The sequence below is a fragment of the Salvelinus fontinalis genome, unplaced genomic scaffold (assembly GCF_029448725.1).
Source record: "Salvelinus fontinalis isolate EN_2023a unplaced genomic scaffold, ASM2944872v1 scaffold_0167, whole genome shotgun sequence".
In the NCBI taxonomy this organism is placed as follows: Eukaryota; Metazoa; Chordata; class Actinopteri; order Salmoniformes; family Salmonidae; genus Salvelinus; species Salvelinus fontinalis.
In genome coordinates, this window is record NW_026600376.1 from 1 (window position 1) to 25621 (window position 25621).

At 45.1% G+C, this 25621-nt stretch overlaps 1 protein-coding gene across 1 annotated transcript; it reads right to left on the reverse strand.

Annotated features, from left to right (window-relative positions):
- Positions 1 to 424: 424 nt before the first annotated feature.
- On the reverse strand, positions 425 to 22376 carry LOC129844025 (collagen alpha-1(VII) chain-like; the record flags this gene model as incomplete). Its single annotated transcript, XM_055912395.1, has 7 exons — positions 22162 to 22376; positions 14122 to 14326; positions 8198 to 8378; positions 7618 to 7777; positions 6403 to 6496; positions 2628 to 2801; positions 425 to 588 (listed from the first exon to the last, which is right to left on the reverse strand). Coding segments are annotated over exons 2-7 (849 nt in total), but the record flags the coding sequence as incomplete, so codon positions are not given.
- Positions 22377 to 25621: the final 3245 nt, after the last annotated feature.

The window sequence follows — 25621 nt, forward strand, 5'->3', positions numbered from 1 at the left end:
CACACACACACACACACACACACACACACACACACACACACACACACACACACACACACACCTCTATCTATCAGTATCCTGCTGTGGTCAGTCTCTGTGTCTGTACCATCTGGTCCTGGGCCCAATATCCTGTCACCTCTCACATCCCATCCCCGTGCCACCTTACCCACCTTCCACCCCCCTACCAGGTTCACCTATCTCAGCTCCCTCCTTACACTCCTAACAAGATTTTGAGTCAATTCAGTTTCCAATCCAGAAAGTGTTTTCAATTCAATTCCTGATTCAATTCAATTCCAGGCACTTTACCCAGGTGGTTTGACTCCTAATATCCTATTTTAGCCCAACGTCTGAGCTGGCATTCAGCATTTAGCCACCGTTATTACGACAACATCTCAACCTCTAAACACCCCCCCCCCCCCTTCACCTGTGTCTGCAGGCTGGGCAGCAGCTGTCCCTTGGGACTGAGGGGGGTGACCAGGAGGCGGTAGCCGGTGACGTCCCCCGTAGCCTGGCTCCAGGTCAGCCTCAGACTGCTGTAGGCTAGCTCACTCACCTGGAGGTCCCGGGGACCCACCACACGCTCCTCCACTGGGGAGGGAGATGGAGGGAAGGGTGGAGGAGAGGGAGATAGAAGGATGGAGGCGAGGGAGATAGAAGGATGGAGGCGAGGGAGATAGAAGGATGGGTGTGGGGAAAGATGGGGGAGAGGAGAGAGAGAAGGATGGGGTGAGGGAGGGGAGATAGAAGGATGGGTGGGGGAAAGATGGGGAGAGGAGAGAGAGAAGGATGGGGATAGGAAGGAGAGGTGGTTGGAGAGAAACGGGAGTGACGAATAAGAAGAGAAAGATGGAGGATGGAGGGGTAGAGAAAGACAGAGAGAAGGGGGAGGTGGTGAGAAAGACAGACAGAGAGAAGGATGGATGGATGGAGGGGAGAGAGAAGTAGGAAGGGGAGAGAGAAAGACAGAGAAGGATGGAGGGAGGGAGAGAGAGAGAAAGAAAGAGAGAGAAAGATGGAGGGAAAGAAAGAAGGAGGAATGGGAGAGAGATGGAGGAAGGGGAGAGAGAAAGACAGAGAAGGATGGAGGGAGAGAAAGAAGGATGGAGGGGGAGAGAAAGACAGAGAGAGAAAGATGGAGGGGAGAGAAAGACAGAGAGAGAAAGATGGAGGGGAGAGAAAGACAGGGAGAAAAGGATGGAGGGGAGAGAAAGACAGGGAGAGAAAGATGGAGGGGAGAGAAAGACAGAAAGAAAAGGATGGAGGGGAGAGAAAGACAGAGAGAGAGAGATGGAGGGGAGAGAAAGACAGAGAGAGAAAGATGGAGGGGAGAGAAAGACAAAGAGAAAAGGATGGAGGGGAGAGAAAGACAGAGAGAGAAAGATGGAGGGGAGAGAAAGACAGAGAGAGAAGGATGGAGGGGAGAGAAAGACAGAGAGAGAAGGATGGAGGGGAGAGAAAGACAGGGAGAGAAGGATGGAGGGGAGAGAAAGACAGAGAGAGAAGGATGGAGGGGAGAGAAAGACAGAGAGAGAAGGATGGAGGGGAGAGAAAGACAGAGAGAGAAAGATGGAGGGGAGAGAAAGACAGGAAGAGAAGAATGGAGGGGAGAGAAAGACAGGGAGAGAAGGATGGAGGGGAGAGAAAGACAGAGAGAAAAGGATCGAGGGGAGAGAAAGACAGAGAGAGAAAGATGGAGGGGAGAGAAAGACAGGAAGAGAAGGATGGAGGGGAGAGAAAGACAGGGAGAAAAGGATGGAGGGAGAGAAAGACAGAGAGAGAAAGATGGAGGGGAGAGAAAGACAGGGATAAAAGGATGGAGGGGAGAGAAAGACAGAGAGAGAAGGATGGAGGGGAGAGAAAGACAGAGAGAGAAGGATGGAGGGGAGAGAAAGACAGAGAGAGAAGGATGGAGGGGAGAGAAAGACAGGGACAAAAGGATGGAGGGAGAGAAAGACAGAGAGAGAAAGATGGAGGGGAGAGAAAGACAGGGATAAAAGGATGGAGGGGAGAGAAAGACAGGGAGAGAAGGATGGAGGGGAGAGAAAGACAGAGAGAGAAGGATGGAGGGGAGAGAAAGACAGGGAGAAAAGGATGAAGGGAGAGAAAGACAGAGAGAAAAGGATGGAGGGGAAAGACAGAGAGAGAAGGATGGAGGGGAGAGAAAGACAGAGAGAGAAGGATGGAGGGGAGAGAAAGACAGAGAGAGAAGGATGGAGGGGAGAGAAAGACAGAGAGAGAAGGATGGAGGGGAGAGAAAGACAGAGAGAGAAGGATGGAGGGGAGAGAAAGACAGGGAGAAAAGGATGGAGGGAGAGAAAGACAGGGAGAGAAACATAAAGGGGTTAAAACATAAAGAGCATACAGAGTACGTACCAGACACCACTAAACAAAATAACATGTTTAAATACATACACATAAACAATAACCATGTACAGCTGACATCTAGCCACACTACACAAAGATACCTGCATAGCAGAACATCTCTGGGTATTCTCAGGAGTAGGTACTTTCGAAGTTGCCCTCAACCACTGATAAAGGATCAGATTCTTTTCACCCATCTAATGGTTAGGGCTCCGATTGGAGGTGAGCAATCTGATCCTGGATCAGTGGTTGGAACTAATTCTCACCGGCCGGGGTGTGTTTGACGGGGCGTGGGGGTTCAGAGGCGGTGAAACAGATTCTTCGGGACAGTTTGGGCAGGAGAACATCCAGGAGAGAGAAGTCAGCGGCTAGCAACAGGTGTTCCTCGTGGGGCTCAGTCACAATGCTGCGCAGCTCTGATTCATCAGCTCCTCTCACCCCTAGGAGAAGCATTTTAATTTTTTTTTATTTAACCTTTATTTAACTAGGCAAATAAGTTGAGAACAAGAGAGAGACGTGGGAGAGAAAGACAGAGAGAGAAGGATGGAGAGAGAGAGAAAGAAGGATGTTCAGGGGCAGAACAACATATTTTTACCTTGTGGTAAAAAGCTTGGGGATTCGATCCAGCAACCTTTCGGTTACTGGTCCAACGCTCTAACCACTAGGCTACCTACCTATAAAAGCTAGAATGGACATAGTTGTAAAAATGATTTTTTTTCAGTACACCCAATACGGCACCACAATAGCTATCAGCAATGCAAAAAACAATATCTGTTTTCAGAACTACTAGAGAGTTCATCCATTCTATCCTAGTTGCTCCTATCTAGTATATCTATCTATTCATTTAGTTCATTAGTTAGCATTGATCTATCATAGCGTCCATTTGTCATGACAAAGTACTGTACAGGGCATTAAGTGAATCTTGTTCCATTCCAAATGCGATTAGAGAGACAATGTTCTGTTAACTGCTCATATTATTAGAGTGTCAAGGGGTTTAGAGTGATGGAGCTCACGCAATGTGTTGAGATGAGAGATATATCCTGACACACACACACACACACACACACACACACACACACACACACACACACACACACACACACACACACACACACACACACACACACACACACACACACACACACTCACACACACACACACACACACTCACACACACACACACACATCCCCCTATCCCCACACACAGAACCCCCCCCCCCCCCCCCCCACCACAAACAGACACATCATAATGGCTGACTGATCACCTCCCCCCTGCTCTGGTGGTGTCGTGTACTGTACTGTGTAGTGTACTGTGTAGTGAACTGTGTAGTGAACTGTGTAGTGAACTGTGTAGTGAACTGTGTAGTGCCTGTGTTAGCTGGCTCTGTCCAGCTGTGTGAGACAGAGAGGAGCTAGCTGATCAGACTGATGCTTCCCTCTATGGGGATGATGAATGCCAGGACCCGGCCTCCGTGGGGGTGGGGTGGGGGGCACAGAAAAGCCTGATGAAAAATCACTGTAATTAGCTCACCACTGGCTAATGAGCTGTAGTTATTTCCTGTCTATGGGCTGAGGAGAGCAGAGACACTCTCACTGCACATGTCAATGTATGTCTATGTACTGTATGTCTATGTACTGTATGTCTATGTACTGTATGTCTATGTACTGCATGTCTATGTACTGCATACCTATGTACTGCATGTCTATGTACTGTATGTCTATGTACTGTATGTCTATGTACTGCATGTCTATGTACTGCATGTCTATGTACTGCATGTCTATGTACTGCATGTCTATGTACTGCATGTCTATGTACTGCATGTCTATGTACTGCATGTCTATGTACTGCATGTCTATGTACTGCATGTCTATGTACTGTATGTCTATGTACTGTATGTCTATGTACTGTATGCAGTCACACATGTGTAGATAGGTCATGGAGTGCATGAAGTGTAAGCAATATGCAGTACTTACACTTACGGATGCACAGTGACTGATACACATCACACACGTAGACTCAACACCCACATAATCACACACGTAGGCTCAACACACACATAATCACACACGTAGGCTCAACACACACATAATCACACATGTAGGCTCAACACACACATAATCACACATGTAGACTCAACACACACATAATCACACACGTAGGCTCAACACACACATAATCACACACGTCGGCTCAACACACACATAATCACACACGTAGGCTCAACACACACATAATCACACACGTAGGCTCAACACACACATAATCACACACGTAGGCTCAACACACACATAATCACACACGTAGGCTCAACACACACACATAATCACACATGTAGACTCAACACACACATAATCACACACGTAGGCTCAACACACACATAATCACACACGTCGGCTCAACACACACATAATCACACACGTAGACTCAACACACACACATGTAGACTCAACACACACACACGTAGGCTCAACACACACACACGTAGACTCAACACACACACACGTAGGCTCAACACACACACATGTAGGCTCAACACACACACACGTAGGCTCAACACACACACACGTAGGCTCAACACACACACACGTAGGCTCAACACACACACACGTAGGCTCAACACACACATAATCACACACGTAGGCTCAACACACACATAATCACGCACGTAGGCTCAACACACACATAATCACGCACGTAGGCTCAACACACACATAATCACACACGTAGGCTCAACACACACATAATCACACATGTAGGCTCAACACACACACACGTAGACTCAACACACACATAATCACACACGTAGACTCAACACACACATAATCACACACGTAGGCTCAACACACACATAATCACACACGTAGACTCAACACACACGTAGGCTCAACACACACATAATCACACACGTAGACTCAACACACACATAATCACACACGTAGACTCAACACACACATAATCACACACGTAGACTCAACACACACATAATCACACACGTAGGCTCAACACACACATAATCACACACGTAGACTCAACACACACGTAGGCTCAACACACACATAATCACACACGTAGGCTCAACACACACATAATCACACACGTAGACTCAACACACACGTAGGCTCAACACACACATAATCACACACGTAGACTCAACACACACATAATCACACACGTTGGCTCAACACACACATAATCACACACGTAGACTCAACACACATATAATCACACATGTAGGCTCAACACACACACATGTAGGCTCAACACACACATAATCACACATGTAGACTCAACACACACACATAATCACACATGTAGACTCAACACACACACATAATCACACACGTAGACTCAACACACACACATAATCATACACGTAGACTCAACACACACACATGTAGACTCAACACACACACATAATCACACACGTAGGCTCAACACACACATAATCACACATGTAGACTCAACACACACACATAATCACACATGTAGACTCAACACACACACATAATCACACACGTAGGCTCAACACACACACACGTAGGCTCAACACACACATAATCACACATGTAGACTCAACACACACACATATTCACACATGTAGGCTCAACACACACACATGTAGACTCAACACACACATAATCACACACGTAGGCTCAACACACACATAATCACACACGTAGACTCAACACACACATAATCACACATGTAGACTCAACACACACATAATCACACATGTAGACTCAACACACACATAATCACACACGTAGGCTCAACACACACATAATCACACATGTAGGCTCAACACACACATAATCACACACGTAGGTTCAACACACACATAATCACACATGTAGGTTCAACACACACATAATCACACACTTGCAAATGCACACAGGCACAAGCACACACACTTCAATGATATACCATGAATACCACATTCATTTTTCACCTAAGGCACAGCAGATAGGTAAGCTGGATAGAATCTCCAGGATGCTGCAGGGATGTGGTATGAATATACAATCACAGCGTTCCAGACTCACCCACTGCATATATAGAGATCCCACTGTCTGTGACAGCCTTGGCCGGCCCATCCACCTGGTCATCCGAACGGCCGTTTGTGATCAGGACAGCAATCTGCAAACATGGAAAATCTAATCAAACTAGCTCTATGTTACAAATCTACAACTACAACCCGTATTTGCTGCAAGGGTCTTTCCAATAGTGACACACAATTGCATAGAACTAGACAAACTAGACCCGCCCTAAGAGGAAATACCTAAATTAGTATTTTCAATAGAAAAATACAATAACATAGAAATAGACTAACTAGACCTGTTGTCATAGGCAATATGAAATTTTTTATTTTAAAAGCAACCCACAATAGTATAGAACTAGATTAACTAGATCTTCCTTCGTAGGGAGTACACTTGCCCTCATTGGAAATACCACATTACCATGCGTTCAAAAAACAAGCCCTGTCCTTAGAGATATTTGACATGTTTTAACTCATAATTGCATGCATAATGCAATAACGCAGTGTGAAACTTAAAACACTGCGGAATGATAATTCCCCATTATGAAAGATTCACTGGAGTTCGTCGAAAGTTAAGGCCCCAATCGATGGGGGTGGAGGGAGAGGGTAAGGGGGAGGAGGGGAGGAGGGGGTGAGAGCACATCAATATGCACCTGATGTGGCTATGGTGTGTGTGCTCAGCCTTCTGAGTGATAAAATCAAATGTGTCAGCCTAATCCTGCTCTCTTTCTCTGCCACATCAGCTGTGGTTCAGCATGACTTGCAGTGTGTGTGTGTGTGTGTGTGTGTGTGTGTGTGTGTGTGTGTGTGTGTGTGTGTGTGTGTGTGTGTGTGTGTGTGTGTGTGTGTGTGTGTGTGTGTGACTTGCAGGGCTGTGAAGAATCTTAATGACTGACATGTTGTACCAGGTGCAGCTGGGATAGTGCAGTATAACACTTCAAGGAGAAGTACAGTTGCTAACAGCTGCTGAGGGGAAACGGCTCAAAATGATGTCCGGAACGGAGCAGATGGAATGGCATCAATCAACTGGGAAGCATTTGTTTGATGTATTTGATACCATTCCACTGATTCCACTCCAGTCATTACCAGAAGCCTGTCCTCCCCAATTAAGGTGCCACCAACCTCCTGTGGTTGCTAACTATCAGATCTCACAACACCTGGAGAAGTGCTTAACTTCCCAGGAACAACATCTAGAAATCTCCGGAGATGCACAGTAGTTAACCTTGGGGGTGTTGTCCCTGATGATAGCCGCACTGAAGACATAATCCACCAGGAACTGGAGGGCGTCGCCCGTTCGACTGGCCCCGCCTTCAAAGGGGAGGTCCTTTACTGCCCTCAGGACCTCCTGGAGACTACTGTAGTCTGTCAGGGCGATACGCATCCTGAAGACAGAGAGAGAGCGAGAGAGAGAAAGACAGAGAGAGAGAGAGCAGAAGAGTCATTCCTGGGTTGATCAGCCTGTCTAGACTGATCAGCAGTGAGGCTCTATGGAGCCTAACAGGGCCTACTACAGACAGAGCAAAAGTCCCTGAGCTTCTTTGCAACTCTGGAGTGAAGTCAGGAAAAAATCTTTAGGAATTCACTGAAGATGTTTTAGACAAAGCCAAAGCAGTAACACTAATTATTGGCTGATTGAAGACTATGACTAATTAATTAGTTAAATTAGGTGTACCAAAAGCCTGCAGGGTCAGATTTCTTACCCCTGGGGAGAGGGGTAAAGGAATGTTTATGCAAATACATAAATGTTCCAAGTAACCTTTGCGGATAACATTGCCCAACCCTGCAGACCTAGCCATATAGACCTGGGTATATCTCCGTAGACGGTGACTCCAAAGCGGATGCCCTCGGACCCCACCACGCTGTCCTGAAAGGAATTAATGATGGCCGAGATGAAGTCTTTAACCCTGGAGAAGCTGGTCTGGCCCACGCCCCACGACTCATCCACCAAGAACACTAGGTCTGCAGGCTCCGCCGTCCGACATGCTGGGGGAAGAGCAGATATATGACTGGTTTAGTGTTGCAAGATTCCATTACATTTCCTAGAATTCGGGTTGGAGGATTCCAGATTTCCTACAGGGATGTCTGTATATCAGTCTGTATTCAGCATGAGAAGATGTACGTCTCTGCATCCATTCCATTGCATCTTTTAGTTGAGTGGGATTTCTCTCAGCCTCGGGGAACAATAAAGGCCAGATTAACTGAGCGTTGGCACCTGTTCATTTCAGAAGAGAAGACAAAACAAAGAATAAAAAGAGTGTCTTTATTAAAACTGAATTCCAAAGCCTTCTCCTTCATTTAATGTAGCTTTATTTCACCTATAGTTCCTCTCATGCATCTCCTTCATTTAATGTAGCTTTATTTCACCTATTGTTCCTCTCATGCTTCTCCTTCATTTAATGTAGCTTTATTTCACCTATTGTTCCTCTCATGTTTCTCCTTCATTTAATGTAGCTTTATTTCACCTATAGTTCCTCTCATGCATCTCCTTCATTTAATGTAGCTTTATTTCACCTATTGTTCCTCTCATGCATCTCCTTCATTTAATGTAGCTTTATTTCACCTATTGTTCCTCTCATGCTTCTCCTTCATTTAATGTAGCTTTATTTCACCTATTGTTCCTCTCATGCTTCTCCTTCATTTAATGTAGCTTTATTTCACCTATTGTTCCTCTCATGCTTCTCCTTCATTTAATGTAGCTTTATTTCACCTATTGTTCCTCTCATGCTTCTCCTTCATTTAATGTAGCTTTATTTCACCTATTGTTCTTCTCATGTTTTTCCTTCATTTAATGTAGCTTTATTTCACCTATTGTTCCTCATTTTTCTCCTTCATTTAATGTAGCTTTATTTCACCTATTGTAAATCTCATGCTTCTCCTTCATTTAATGTAGCTTTATTCCACCTATTGTTCCTCTCATGCTTCTCCTTCATTTAATGTAGCTTTATTTCACCTATTTTTCCTCTCATGCTTCTCCTTCATTTAATGTAGCTTTATTTCACCTATTGTTCCTCTCATGCTTCTCCTTCATGTAATGTAGCTTTATTTCACCTATTTTTCCTCTCATGCTTCTCCTTCATTTAATGTAGCTTTATTTCACCTATTGTCCCTCTCATGCTTTTCCTTCATTTAATGTAGCTTTATTTCACCTATTGTTCCTCTCATGCTTCTCCTTCATTTAATGTAGCTTTATTTCACCTATTGTTCCTCTCATGCTTCTCCTTCATTTAATGTAGCTTTATTTCACCTATTGTTCCTCTCATGTTTCCTTCTCTGTGAAACCAGAAAAGGATCAACATTTTCAACTGGTACAAGTACTGTCTAAATCAAGCAGCAACTCAGCTGTTTCTGTCCACGCTCCAGGGATTAACCTTTATTTTACACATTCTCATTTACAGCAACAACCTGCGGAATAGTTACAGGTGAGAGGAGTGGGGATGAATGAGCCAATTGGAAGCTAACAACCATTAGTGGCGAAATTGCAAAACTGACCCACAATCAGCATCTCGGGCCAACTTCGCCCTGCTCCTCTCCAAACAGTTACCCCATTCTACCAAAAGGTGGCAGTATACCTCCATCAAATAGGGAAGGGGATACCTAGTCAGTTGCACAACCTTCCGTATTTAACCCAAACCCTCTGAATCAGAGGTGCAGGGAGCTTCCTTAATCGTCGTCATCGGTGCCTGAAGAGCAGTTGTTATTGGGGGTTAACTGCCTTTCTCAGGGGCAGAACAGCAGATTTTTACCAGAAATCTTTCGGTTAGTGGCCCAACACTTTTAACAGCTAGGCTACCTGCCTCGGCAGGTAATACATTTCCGTGGCCAACCTTCTGCTGTCACAGACAGCGCACCACAAGGCTCCTATGAATGTTTAATGGCACACAGGTGAGGCGTTGAGACCATCAATATTCTGAGCAGTCCAGCAATAACATTTTAGTACAGCGAAGAGGAAGGCTTGGAATAACAACATAAACAGCCTGAAGTGGGGCCAGCCCCCGCGTCCGCTCAAACACACACCGAGCGCTTGAATAGGTGTTGAGTCTCTTTGCATAACCACACACACTTGAACAGATGCACACCTGTTTGCATGGTAACGGATATAAATGTGTGCGTTTGTGGCGGACACACCCACTATATGAACCGTATTACTTGCCATATTAGCCACACACACTCTCTCGCTCACACACACACACACACACACACACACACGAACAGTCTACACACACATTGTCCCTGTCAGTGCCCCAGTATTACCGTGACAGAATAGATTACAACAGGGAATAGACGATACGGTCCAGTGATTGTGCTCTATGTGATAACTCAGCCTCTCTCCTTTCCCCTTGTCCTCCCTCGCTTTTCTCTCCTCTTTTATCCTACCCTTCCTTGGCCGCCATCCCAGGATTCAGCGGGGGTGACATATGTCCCGGCTCAACGCGGACCAGCACTCTGCTCCTGCTCACAATACTATATCCTCCATTCTACAGTCAGGAGACTAAGTATCACAGGGAAGCGTTTTGCAGACTACACCACAAACTGCCTCCACTGCCTCTGGCCACATTACCATGTCATGGAGTCTGTGACGGATGCTAAATCTTTTACAGGTCATGGGAAACGACAGTGTAAGTCATGACTGAACACAGTTCCTAAGTCAAGCTCCACAGAGGCAGCAAACCACGCCAGGGCACGGAAAGTTCTTCCATTACTTTAGTGTAATATGTCATGTCAGTGTGAACTGTTTACCCTCCAAATGGAGGAAGAGAACTATGGAACACAGCAGCAGAGAAACAGCAAAGAATACACTGACAGATTGACAGACAGACAGATTGACGGACGGACAGACAGATGGACGGACTGAAGGATTGGCGGATGGACAGACAGACTGACTGACTGAAGGATGGATGGACAGACAGACAGACTGACTTAAGGACGGACCGACAGACAGATAGACAAAAATATGGGAAACATTTAAATTGTCCAGACAGAGAGACTGACCGACAGACAGACAGAGAGGAAAAATATAAATTATCCAGACAGAGAGACTGAGGGGAGAAGATCAATTGTCCAGACTGTATACTGTGTCTGTACTGGCAGGTGAGAACCACATGTCTAGAATTGCTAGACAACACATGGTGAAGGGTCATTATAGTTCAGTACCTGTCCACTGTTGTCTTCCTAGTTGCTACATATCATCATCTAACAATACAGTCAATAGTCTATTCATTCTTCACTACATTCTAATATTGGAACATAATAACTTGGATCCTTGTGTGAATCTTTGACTGAACAGAACAAGCCCCAAGAATGACAACAGTTACTACTCCAATGGTACTTTTCCATACAGGCTTATCTTGAGTTGGTTTCTCTAGTTTCAACACAGCTGCCAGCCAGGCAAAATTCCATCTGCACACCATCTCAGTTCTCCTTTGGGAAAATGGTAACGTTCAAACATATTTAAATGCATTTCCTCTCACAGAACATGAGAGTCAGTGACGTTGGTGTTTAAATCAAGCCCACTCTAAAGCCTTCTGCCAGCCAAACACCGTAGGCATAGAACTATAGTACTGGCTGACCGGGACTCAACCTCAGCACCTTAGCCATTACACTGAAAGGTCAGAACCTCTCAGCGAGGTTGTTCGGTGTTGCACAAATGTTGTTTCATTCCAATAGTTGGAAAGTTGCATCACTGGCTGCCAATCAGATTCCACCCCGAGAGTCAACCTTAGCCAGTTGATTGGCTAATTGAACCTTCCATGGCATCCAAGAACATCTGAAGCTGTGTACAGGACACCTCTAGCAGACATGTATTTGATTTAGCTTGGAGTTTGCACTTTTGGGACTATGTCATTGGTTCCGATGTACCGGACAAACCAAATGAAGCCCAGCTAAAGTATTTGAACAGATTTGACATATGTATTTGGCCCAGGTGTGATGTACAGTACCAAACCTAAGGCCAAGATTTGACAGTGGACTGTAGTCTGACAGATAGTTGTGAACAGAAGGCTCCCAGATGTTCAGAATGCCCTGTCTAAAGATGGAAGAGTGACTGAGTCTGCATCACTGTCTACCTGCCTAGTCTATCCAGATGTCGAGACATACTGGACGTACAGACATTATTTAGTCTAGCACTTGTGTCTGAAACAGATAGACGGCGCATGAGAGGAAGAAAGACAGGACGGAGAGAGGAGAAGAAGAACAGGACGGAGAGAGGAGAAGAAGGACAGGATGGAGAGAGGAGAAGAAGGACAGGATGGAGAGAGGAGAAGGAGTGGACGGAGAAAGGAGAAGGAGGAAAGGACGGAGAGGAGAAGGACAGGACGGAGAGAGGAGAAGAAGGACAGGACGGAGAGAGGAGAAGAAGGACAGGATGGAGAGAGGAGAAGGAGTGGACGGAGAAAGGAGAAGGAGGAAAGGACGGAGAGGAGAAGGAGGAAAGGACGGAGAGGAGAAGAAGGACAGGACGGAGAGAGGAGAAGAACGCCAGACGGAGAAGAACGCTGGACGGAGAAGAACGCTGGATGGAGAGAGGAGAAGAGGGACAGGACGGAGAGAGGAGAAGAAGGACAGGACGGAGAGAGGAGAAGAAGGACAGGACGGAGAGAGGAGAAGAAGGACAGGACGGAGAGAGGAGAAGAAGGACAGGACGGAGAGAGGAGAAGAAGAACAGGATGGAGAGAGGAGAAGAAGGACAGGATGGAGAGAGGAGAAGAAGGACAGGATGGAGAGGGGAGAAGAAGACCAGGATGGAGAGAGGAGAAGAAGAACAGGATGGAGAGAGGAGAAGAAGGACAGGATGGAGAGAGGAGAAGAAGACCAGGATGGAGAGAGGAGAAGAAGGACAGGATGGAGAGAGGAGAAGAAGTACAGGATGGAGAGAGGAGAAGAAGTACAGGACGGAGAGGGGAGAAGAAGGACAGGACGGAGAGAGGAGAAGAAGGACAGGATGGAGAGAGGAGAAGAAGGACAGGATGGAGAGAGGAGAAGAAGACCAGGATGGAGAGAGGAGAAGAAGCCAGGATGGAGAAAGGAGAAGAAGGACAGGATGGAGAGAGGAGAAGAGGGACAGGATGGAGAGAGGAGAAGGACAGGATGGAGAGAGGAGAAGAACGCCAGACGGAGAGAGGAGAAGAAGGACCTGACAGAGAGAGGAGAAGAAGGACAGGATGGAGAGAGGAGAAGGACCTGACGGAGAGAGGACAAGAAGGACCTGACGGAGAGAGGACAAGAAGGACCTGACGGAGAGAGGACAAGAAGGACCTGACAGAGAGAGGAGAAGAATGACAGGATGGAGAGAGGAGAAGAAGAACAGGACGGAGAGAGGAGAAGAAGGACAGGATGGAGAGAGGAGAAGAAAGGAAAGGGTAAGTGGGTGGCGGGGAGACATAGAACGAGATGGAGGGAGGGATGGAAAGAAGGAATGAGAGGAAGGGTTGGTGAGATACGGGGAGATACGTAGAACAGGTAGAGAAATGGTGAGATAAATAAGGAGGAACAGAGACAGAGAGAGAGAGGAGGGGGAGAGAGACAGAGAGGGAGAGAGACGGAGAGAGAGAGGGGGAGAGAGACGGAGAGAGGGGAGAGGGGGAGAGAGAGAGGGGGAGAGAGACAGAGAGGGAGAGAGACGGAGAGAGAGAGAAACAGAGAGAGATGTTGAGAAACTGAGGAAAGGGAATGATCAGGAGAGAAATGGTGAGAGGGATGGAGAGAGAGAAAGAGAGGTCAAATCCAATACCTTCTGCCTGTTCAGTGACCGCCTGGTGGGAGAGAGACAGGAACAGCAGAAAAATCCACAAGCAGGAATGGCCCATGCTCTGTCCTCCTTCTCCTCTTTTATCCCTCCTTCTCCTCCTCTTCTCTCCTGTTCCTGGTCCTCTCCTCAGATCTCCTCCGACAGATCCACTCCTCTTTAAGATTCAGCTCAGACTCTTCTCTCTTTTCTGAAAGCAACAAAGTGAAACAGTTAAACAAGGCCCATACATGAGTGTTTCCTACACAACACTATCACATGTTGAATCAGATTGATCCCAGGTCAGCATGTCAGGCCAGAAGGAGGACATCCTCAAGGTCTGAGGGCCTTGGCCTTAGAAGTCTCAGGTAGGGCTATCTCTTAGTGAGAGTATGATTCACGATAATATCTGCTACACTTACATATACCTATATTCAGCTGACTCATTTGTTTCCTATGCAGGAATCAACACCCTCCGCTGAGAACCATCACAATAGTCAAATATTCACAAAATCATATCAAAGCCACGACATTTCAGATGGTGAATCCCGCACATCTCTTTCAGTAGCTAACAGTCAGTGTGCTGTTTCACACAGTTGAACATGGCTACCACATTGTGGACCCCTAACGAATGTTCACTTCAGAAGAAACCTGGGCGATCAAGGCTTCGCGGCGGGACTCCTATTTGTGCACATGGCCATGAATATACTCCTGTCTACAACACGTCAGTACCAAGGTTGTTACTATGGAGACTGTTGACAGCTCCCTTGAAACAAGCTAAGCAATTAGGCACAATGAACATTCACCATCTCACAGTGAACACTAATACATTAAATCAACAACGTGCTCTAAGCAACTGAAAACCATCGCGATAGTAAAATATTCACAGTATTCATGAAATCATATCAAAGCCATGACATTTCAGATGGTGAATCATGCGGATCCCTTTCAGTAGATAACAGTCAGTTAACTACTATATGGGTCTTTTTCCTGACAATGTGACCTGATCAAATGATGAGATAAAGTTATAGCCCATAACTAAGGCCCAGAGTTTCCCCAAGTCTACTTCCTGGTCCTGATCATTATATTCCATATAGTCTAAACTGCATAACCATCCCCTCAGAATCAAGGTCATCTGGAATGGGAGCCATCGCATCTACCTCGGCTTTGAGGCATACCTGGCCTGCCACGGTCCCTCAGACCAGAACACCTATCCTGGGGAAGAGATTAGTCGAAGCCTTCTCCCACTCATAGCCCTGGAACTCGCATACCAGGTCTGATTAAACCCTGAGCTAGGCTAAGACACCATAGCTAATTGTTTGTGTGTGTGTGTGTGTGTGTACTCTATAGCAAATCTGTAATAGAACCATGTGTGTACAATCGATATCCTCCTGCCGACCAGTGTGTGTGTATGTGTGTGTGTGTGTGTGTGTGTGTGTGTGTGTGTGTGTGTGTGTGTGTGTGTGTGTGTGTGTGTGTGTGTGTGTGTGTTGTGTTTGATCGCGACACCAAAGAAAATCTGTAATAACAGACATCTGTGTCCAGTTCTTATCTCCACATGTAGGTACGCATTTGTGTCCACGTGTGTGTGTGTTTGTATGTGTGTATTTGTGTGTGTATGTGTGTCTGTATATCTGTGTGTGTGTGTGTGTCAGCATTTCTTTGTGCGGTCCCTAATCTACAATCTAATAGATAGCAAGTTCTCTGTGACCAGACCATGAAATATGGTTTCCTTTGCATTAAAATACATGTCACGGCCATGCACTATAGCAATACATTTCAAAGAGAAGAAGTGTGTCTGGTGAAAACCTAAGCATTCCTCCCAGTAATCAGGTCTGAGAAAGGGTACGTATTAACTCTCTATGAAGGTAAATTGGGTCTGCTTTCCAAGGTTAATGATTGTTTCCACCAATCTCTCCCTTCAGGAGACTTGCACACGCACGCGCACACACACAAACACACTAAAACGTGACTGCACACACACAAACACACACTCCTTTCAGAAGAGAAAGTGCATGCATTCCAGGTCATGGAGTCCCAGGAAGAAGAGCGCAGCCTCAAGGCTACTCTACATTTCAGGCCAATTGGAATCTTTTATCTGCTTTGCTGACGTGACATTAAAGGTGCTTCTGCAAAGACAACGCTTCAGATACATTTAACAGACAACATTTCTGATCCTTAAGAGTCTTTTGACGCACCCCCTGCGTCAATCTAAGTAACATAATGAGAAAAGTTTAAGCTGGAGATATCAGGGTTTTTATGGGCCGCAGGAGATATCAGGGTTTTTATGGGCCGCAGGAGATATCAGGGTTTTTATGGGCCGCAGGAGATATCAGGGTTTTTATGGGCCGCACCTCAATCCACCCGCGTATGTCGGCCTTCCTCATCTGCGCTGGGAGGAGGCCGAGTTACAAAGGGGTTCTAAAATATCAAATAGCTAAATGATCCATGGTATGACCGTCTTAAAACAATTCCATGCGTCAGCTTAGTAAAAGCCTCCCAAACGGCTTAGACTATTAGAGGTTTTAAAAGGCCAATAGATTAGCTAGGGTGAGGTTGTGATTTTAGATGGCATTTATAGTATCTCTGTATTTTTGCCTTTCCCTACAGTAGGTGTGTGTGTGTCAAGTCTGTCTTAGCTCAGATAGTAAATACAGATACCAGATAGAGCTACTCCTCCCCCTAAACCTCTCACCCCATCTCTGAATCTCTGCATCACTCTATCAAAACATCCATCCCTCCATCAAAACATCCATCCCTCCATCAAAACATCCATCCCTCCAGCAAAACATCAATCAAAACATCCATCCCTCCATCAAAACATCAATCAAAACATCCATCCCTCCATCAAAACATCCATCCATCCCTCCATCAAAACATCCATCCCTCCATCAAAACATCAATCAAACCATCCATCCCTCCATCAAAACATCAATCAAAACATCCATCCCTCCATCAAAACATCCATCCCTCCAGCAAAACATCCATCCCTCCGTCAAAACATCAATCAAAACATCCATCCCTCCATCAAAACATCCATCCCTCCATCGAAACATCCATCGCTCCAGCAAACAATCAATCAAAACATCCATCCCTCCATCAAAACATCCATCCCTCCATCAAAACATCCATCCCTCCATCAAAACATCCATCGCTCCAGCAAACAATCAATCAAAACATCCATCCCTCCATCAAAACATCAATCAAAACATCCATCCCTCCATCAAAACATCCATCCCTCCATCAAAACATCAATCAAAACATCCATCCCTCCATCAAAACATCCATCCAGGCATCCATCAAAACTTCCATCCCTCCATCAAAACATCAATCAAAATATCCATCCCCCCATCAACACATCCAACCATCAAAACATCCATCCATCCATCAAAACATCCATCCCTTCATCAAAACATCCATCCATCAAAACATCCATCCCCCCATCAAAACATCCATCCAGGCATCCATCAAAACTTCCATCCCTCCATCAAAACATCCATCCCTCCATCAAAACATCAATCAAAACATCCATCCCTCCATCAAAACATCCATCCAGGCATCCATCAAAACTTCCATCCCTCCATCAAAACATCAATCAAAATATCCATCCCCCCATCAACACATCCATCCATCAAAACATCCATCCATCCATCAAAACATCCATCCCTCCATCAAAACATCAATCAAAACATCCATCCCTCCATCAAAACATCCATCCAAGCATCCATCAAAACTTCCATCCCTCCATCAAAACATCCATCCCTCCATCAAACATCAATCAAAACATCCATCCCTCCATCAAAACATCCATCCAGGCATCCATCAAAACTTCCATCCCTCCATCAACACATCCATCCATCAAAACATCCATCCATCCATCAAAACATCCATCCCTCCATCAACACATCCATCCATCCATCCATCAAAACATCCATCCATTAAAGCATCCATCCCTCCATCATATTATCTATCCCTTCATCAAAACATCCATCCCTCCATCAAAACATCCATCCATCCCTCAATCAAAACATCCATCCCTCCATCAAAAAATCCATCCATCCCTCAATCAACACATCCATCCCTCCATCAAAACATCCATCCCTCCATCAAAACATCCATCCCTCCATCAAAACATCCATCCCTCCTGCTAGATGACCTCTCTAGACCCTAGATCAACTTCAGGTAAAAATGAAATCCGAACATTTTCCCCCACAGTTTTATTTCACAGCAGTTTGAAGGCCTGGCCAGATAACGTCAGGGCGTTTGACTGTTTGAGAGGCATGTTGAGTTTACAGCCACTCAGATGGGAGAGCTGCCAGAGGTTACACAGCATACCCAAAAGATACACAACACCTCTCCATTCACATACCAATCCAAGCCAGTCCTGTCTCTGCTTGTATCCTGCTACATACTTGACATGTTAAAATGTAGAAACTTGAAGTTGTAGAAACCTGACATCAGCTTGCAGATGTAGGATCTTAATTTGGGCAGCTTGCTACAACAGGAATATAATCATACAGCAACAGGAAATGTGAATTATTATGTGGATTATAATAAATTGGCATTTTTGTTGGGGTTGATATATTTCTCGTTAGGGAAAATTAAGTCTGAAATTTAAAAGTGAAAATTACAAACTTTAGAAGCCTTTTTAAAACTCAAATACACTACAAGTTAGAACATTCTCAACAACAAAAGAGTGATCAAATTAAGATCTGACATCTGTATGTCATAGTCACAAGCCACAGACAGTTAGGCAAACTGGTTTGCAACAAGAGCATACTTTTACAGTAAGGGCTGGTTTTCTGGACTCTTCTTCCTAGACTTAAAAAGCTCAATGGTGAGTCTCCATTGAAAGTAATTTTTTCCTCTCCAGGAGTGGGCTTATTCTGGGTCTGCCTTCTGAGTCATCTGCTGAATAAAGTGCATCTCTCTGTGTAAAGTAGGTTTATGTACTAATCATTGGTTGGTGTTGCACGTTGCAGAGTTGGAACTTTCCCTACATCTTCCCCAAGTCAGACTGTGAAGACATCTGTAGCTCATTGCAGACATAGTAAAATGGTTAGAGTGTCAACTGATGATCCCTGGGGTCACAGGGGAGAAAATCAAAGATTGGGGCTACTTCACAAGGGGTCAAAGCATGTGTTAGTCAATAGGACCCTCGGCTTCTTTCAACTTCACCAATAGAACCCTCTGCTTCGTTCAACTTCACCAATAGAACCCTCTGCTTCTTTCAACTTCACCAATAGAACCCTCTGCTTCTTTCAACTTCACCAATAAAACCCTCTGCTTCGTTCAACTTCACCAATAGAACCCTCTGCTTCGTTCAACTTCACCAATAGAACACTCTGCTTCTTTCAACTTCACCAATAAAACCCTCTGCTTCTTTCAACTTCACCAATAAAACCCTCTGCTTCTTTCAACTTCACCAATAGAACCCTCTGCTTCTTTCAACTTCACCAATAGAACCCTCTGCTTCTTTCAACTTCACCAATAGAACCCTCTGCTTCTTTCAACTTCACCAATAGAACCCTCTGCTTCTTTCAACTTCACCAATAGAACCCTCTGCTTCTTTCAACTTCACCAATAGAACCCTCTGCTTCTTTCAACTTCACCAATAAAACCCTCTGCTTCGTTCAACTTCACCAATAGAACCCTCTGCTTCTTTCAACTTCACCAATAAAACCCTCTGCTTCTTTCAACTTCACCAATTATCCAGATATAATACTTGAGCTAAGATTGATTAAGCTGCCCAATACAATGGAACCAAATACTGTACACAGTCCCGAAAGTGCAAACTCCAAGCTAATTCAAGCGCGCTTCAAATACTTGCAGACATGTGAAAGTACTTGACATATTATGTACTGTACTGACCCAGGGCTGCAATGATGTAAATGTACACTTCTATGGACTCTTAATCAGCAATGGACCAGGCCACACTCTGAAGATGCAGAAGGGGCATTTCTGCAAAGGCTACACTCACAAACAGGTAAGCAGCACTCAGCAACCTCTGACAACGTCCCTGCAACGCTCTCACAATGCAATCACTTGTGTCCAGCCTGGCAGCCTCACCTTACCACTGGAGAGGGTATTGTGTCTGTCTGGCCCCAGTTAGTGTATTACAGCTCAGAGTGGATTAAAGGTAGAGGACATAAACATGGTCTCTCTCTCTCTCCAACTTAATTTCTCTTTCGCTACCACTCCCCTGCTATCTCTCCTATATAATACTCCATCTCTCTCTCCATGTGGTACCACATGCCCTACAAGTCCAACCGCATGTCAGCTATTTCTACATAATGACATTTTCCACATCACAGAGGATTATCCCTGCAGGTGTGAAATTGGGAGCAGTGAAAAGGCATACACACACACACACACACACACACACACACACACACACACACAAACATAGGGTAGAAACACACGCGTGTGTGTGTGTGTGTGTGTGTGTGTGCCTGCCTCAAGCTGTAGTATCTATGTGATTCCCAGAAATTGGGATATGTAGTATTATCAAGATAAACATGCACACAAAATACACATGCATGCACACACACACACACACACATACACACACACACACACACACACACACACACACACACACATACACACGTGCATGCACAAACGCACACATACAATCCTTAATATTAAAAAGTAATGGATCATTAAGATTCCATTTTATCACCACTTCCTAATGCTAGTTATTCTATACAGACATGTCTTGACATGGGGAGTTCCCTATAGTACACTCCAGTCTCATCACATTATGCTCCAGCTCTCAGACACAACAGGGACCTTCATGTGCTCCTGCTATCTAGAACCTTTAAGGGTTCTTCGGCTGTCCCCATAGGATAACCTTTTGAATAACCCTTGTTGCTTACAGGAAGAACCCATTTTAGTTCCATTTAGAACCCAGTCTAAGCCTCCCGGGTGGCGCAGTGGTCTAGGGCACTGCATCGCAGTGCTAACTGCGCCACCAGAGACTCTGGGTTCGCGCCCAGGCTCTGTCGCAGCCGGCCGCGACCAGGAGGTCCGTGGGGCGACGCACAATTGGCATAGCGTCGTCCGGGTTGGGGAGGGTTTGGCCGGTAGGGATATCCTTGTCTCATCGCGCTCCAGCGACTCCTGTGGCGGGCCGGGCGCAGTGCGCACTAACCAAGGGGGCCAGGTGCACGGTGTTTCCTCCGACACATTGGTGCGGCTGGCTTCCGGGTTGGAGGCGCGCTGTGTTAAGAAGCAGTACGGCTGGTTGGGTTGTGCTTCGGAGGACGCATGGCTTTCGACCTTCGTCTCTCCCGAGCCCGTACGGGAGTTGTAGCGATGAGACAAGGTAGTAATTACTAGCGATTGGATACCACGAAAATTGGGGAGAAAATGGGATAAAATAAATAAAAAAATAATAATAATAAAATAAAAAAAATAGAACCCAGTCTACAGAGGGTTCTACATGGAACCAAAAAGGGTTCTATATGGAACCAAAAAGGGTTCTACTATGTGGACAGTCAAAGAAGCCTTTTTTGTAAGAGTGTTCCTGTGCAGGCACCACCTCTACACCAGTGTGGATGTGGCAGTAGCAGTCCAGGTTATTTGCTTTAATGCTACAATGCACTTTCCTCTTCCCTCAGACATTATGTTTAAAAGAGTAATGCTGGGAATGCAATGAATTCCTGAGCATAAAGTGGAGGAAAGGCTCCTTAAACACATTATATAGATATAAATGCTTCCATTTTCTGCCGAAGCCTTTTCAGCTGCATTAGCTCTGCTAGTTTCTCTCTCTTTGAAAACTATATTGAGTGGAACGGCACGTTCAGAAAATAACAGTTTCCAAATTTGTTCCACAATTACCAGACTGTAGCTGGGTGTTAACTTTAGAACTGGCAGAGACAGTGGGTATCTCCCATTTTACACCCTATTCCCTATATAGTGCACTACTTTTCTAATCAAATGTAGGTAACTATATAAAGAGTAGGGTGCCATTTGAGACATAGCCAGTAAGAGACAGTGAAAGTAGTGGCCCACTCACAGAGCCCCTAAAAGCTTCTTGCTTACCTCTCCAGGGATAGGACACATCCTCTTGTTCTGGCAGCTTGATGCTCTCTACAGGTTGCCAGGTTGTGAGAGAAGAAAATCCCTGAGAAAAAGTTTAGAAGTACCCACAGGGGAGAAGAAAGAATCCGAGATTGTATTGTATTCCGTAAAATAAGTAGTTGCAACACTCACATACAGTAGATTGTGTACTGTGTGTGAGAGAAGGAGTGTGTGTGGGTAGGTAGAGTGAATGAATGAGAACAGTTAGAGAGGGGGTGTGTGGAGCTGCTGTAACCTGTTGGCTCACTCTCTGACAGAGAGAGCGAGCGAGAGAGAGAGAGGGTGTTATTTATGTGTGTGTTTCTTGACCCTGACAGGAATGTATTACTACATTTTACCTCCATTGACTCATCCTCTGTCTTTCTGCTCCCTTCTTTCGCTGTCTCTCTTCTCCCTTCTTTCTGTCTCTCTGCCCCCTTTTTCTGGGTCTCTCTGCTCCCTTCTTTCTCTGTCTCTCTGCTCCCTTCTTTCTCTGTCTCTCTGCTCCCTTCTTTCCCTTCCTCTCTTCTTTCTGTCTCTCTTCTCCCTTCTTTCTGTCTCTCTGCTCCCTTCTTTCCCTGTCTCTCTGCTCCCTTCTTTCTCTGTCTCTCTGCTCCCTTCTTTCTATGTCTCTCTGCTCCCTTCTTTCGCTGTCTCTCTGCTCCCTTCTTTCGCTGTCTCTCTTCTCCCTTCCTCTCTTCTCCCTTCTTTCTGTCTCTCTGCTCCCTTCTTTCTCTGTCTCTGCTCCCTTCTTTCTCTGTCTCTCTGCTCCCTTCTTTCTCTGTCTCTCTGCTCCCTTCTTTCTCTGTCTCTCTGCTCCCTTCTTTCTCTGTCTCTCTGCTCCCTTCTTTCTCTGTCTCTCTGCTCCCTTCTTTCTCTGTGTGTTCCTAAAGATGATAAGAAGGAATGGACAACACTGGATTTTCCACACAGTCTCAGACAGAGTAGTACAGCATTGACAGCAGGAACTATGCAGTACCTAAGGATGAAAGCACCTCTGTGTGTGTGTGTGTGTGTGTGTGTGTGTGTGTGTGTGTGTGTGTGTGTGTGTGTGTGTGTGTGTGTGTGTGTGTGTGTGTGTAATCGTGCATTGGAGTCAATGACAGATATTTACTGACGTTTCTAGTAAGGATTTAGCCCTAGGAGACCCTCCATGGAGCAGGATCAGTGAACTGGCCAGGTGACACTCATACATATCCAGAAACCACAGTCCCACTTCATTAATAAATGTATGACTCTTTCTTTAGCCGTAGCAGTCAGATACATCTTCCTAATCTAGAAACCACAGTCCCACTTCATTAATAAATGTATGACTCTTTCCTCAGCCGTAGCAGTCAGATACATCTTCCTAATCTAGAAACCACAGTCCCACTTCATTAATAAATGTATGACTCTTTCCTCAGCCGTAGCAGTCAGATACATCTTCCTAATCTAGAAACCACAGTCCCACTTCATTAATAAATGTATGACTCTTTCTTTAGCCGTAGCAGTCAGATACATCTTCCTAATCTAGAAACCACAGTCCCACTTCATTAATAAATGTATGACTCTTTCCTCAGCCGTAGCAGTCAGATACATCTTCCTAATCTAGAAACCAACAGTTATTGTTAATCAAAGCTGGTTAAACAAAGAGTTATACAGATACAATGCATTATTATCAGGGAATCAAGGAATTCTCCACGTCTGGTTTCTTCCTTTCAGGAAGGTGTTGCTGCTTGCTCTTTGGGGGTCTAGGCTGGGTTACTGGGTTACACTTTGGGAATAATATCTTTGGGTAAATAAGGTTTTAATTTGATTTGGGAACCCAAATTAACTTCAGGAGAGCTGTAACAGTATAACAAGAAAACACAATGAAATACAACAGAGAAATCTACTGTAGCAACACTCATCCCACTAATTTATACCTGCATTTACATTGTAGTCATTTAGCAGACACTCATTTACCACGGGTATGACAAAACATTTATTTTAACTGCTCTAATCACGTTCGTAACCAGTTTATATTAGCAATAAGGCACCTCAGGGGTTTGTGGTGTATGACCAATATACCACGGCTAATGGCTGTATACAGGCACTCTGCGTTGCATCGTGCATAAGAACAGCCCTTAACCGTGGTATATTGGCCATATACCACAACCCCTCATGCCTTATTGCTTAAATAAACCTTTGTTTAAAGGCCATATTCCCACGCATTAAATCAGCAAAACAGGAATCTACACTATCTTCAAAAATTCCAGAGGATAAAAAAGTTAACAAATCAATCAAGTTTTGATGAGCAGCTAACCCTTTCTGCAGGATGATGTGTTTGACAAGCCGAGGTAGATCAGTGAAGTCATCTTTAATGGCCGACTGCAGGAATGGGGCTACTGGGTTTATAGGGGCTCGCCAGCTGTCAGCCATGACACGCTATAACTCAACACATACTGGTCACAGACCCTGACGGAACCTTCTCTCTGGCTGCGTCCTAAATGGCGCCCTATAGGTCCTATTCAAAAGCAGTACACTATACAGTGGCTTGCGAAAGTATTCACCCCCCTTGGCATTTTTTCATATGTTGTTGCCTTACAACCTGGAATTAAAATAGATTTTTGAGGGGTTTGTATCATTTGATTTACACAACATGCCTACCACTTTGAAGATTCAAAATATTTTTTATTGGGAAACAAACAAGAAATAAGACAAAAAAAACGGAAAACTTGAGCGTGCATAACTATTAACCCCCCAAAGTCAATACTTTGTAGAGACCCCTTTTGCAGCAATTACAGTTGCAAGTCTCTTGGGGTATGTCTCTATAAGCTTGGCACATTAAACTACTGGGATGTTTGCCCATTCTTCAACGTAAAACTGCTCCAGCTCCTTCAAGTTGGATGGGTTCCGCTTGTGTACAAGCAGACCACAGATTCGCAATTGGATTGAGGTCTGGGCTTTGACTAGGCCATTCCAAGACATTTAAATGTTTCCCCTTTAACTGCTTTAGCAGTATGCTTAGGGTTATTGTCCTGCTGGAAGGTGAACCTCCATCCCAGTCTCAAATCTTTGGAAGACAAACAGGTTTCCCTCAAGAATTTCCCTGCATTTAGCCATCCATCATTCCTTCAATTCTGACCAGTTTCCAAGTCCCTGCCGATGAAAAACATCTGCCACCACCATGCTTCACTGTGGGGATGGTATTCTCGGGGTGATGAGGTGTAGGGTTTGTGCTAGACATAGCGTTTTCCTTGATGACCAAAAAGCTCAATTTCAGTCTCATCTGACCAGAGTACCTTCTTCCATATGTTTGGGGAGTCTCCCACCTGCCTTTTTGCAAACACCAAAGATGTTTACTTATTTTTTTCTGGCCAATCTTCCGTAAAGCCCAGCTCTGTGGAGTGTACGGCTTAAAGTGGTCATATGGACAGATACTCCAATCTTCGCTGTGGAGCTTTGCAGCTCCTTCAGGGTT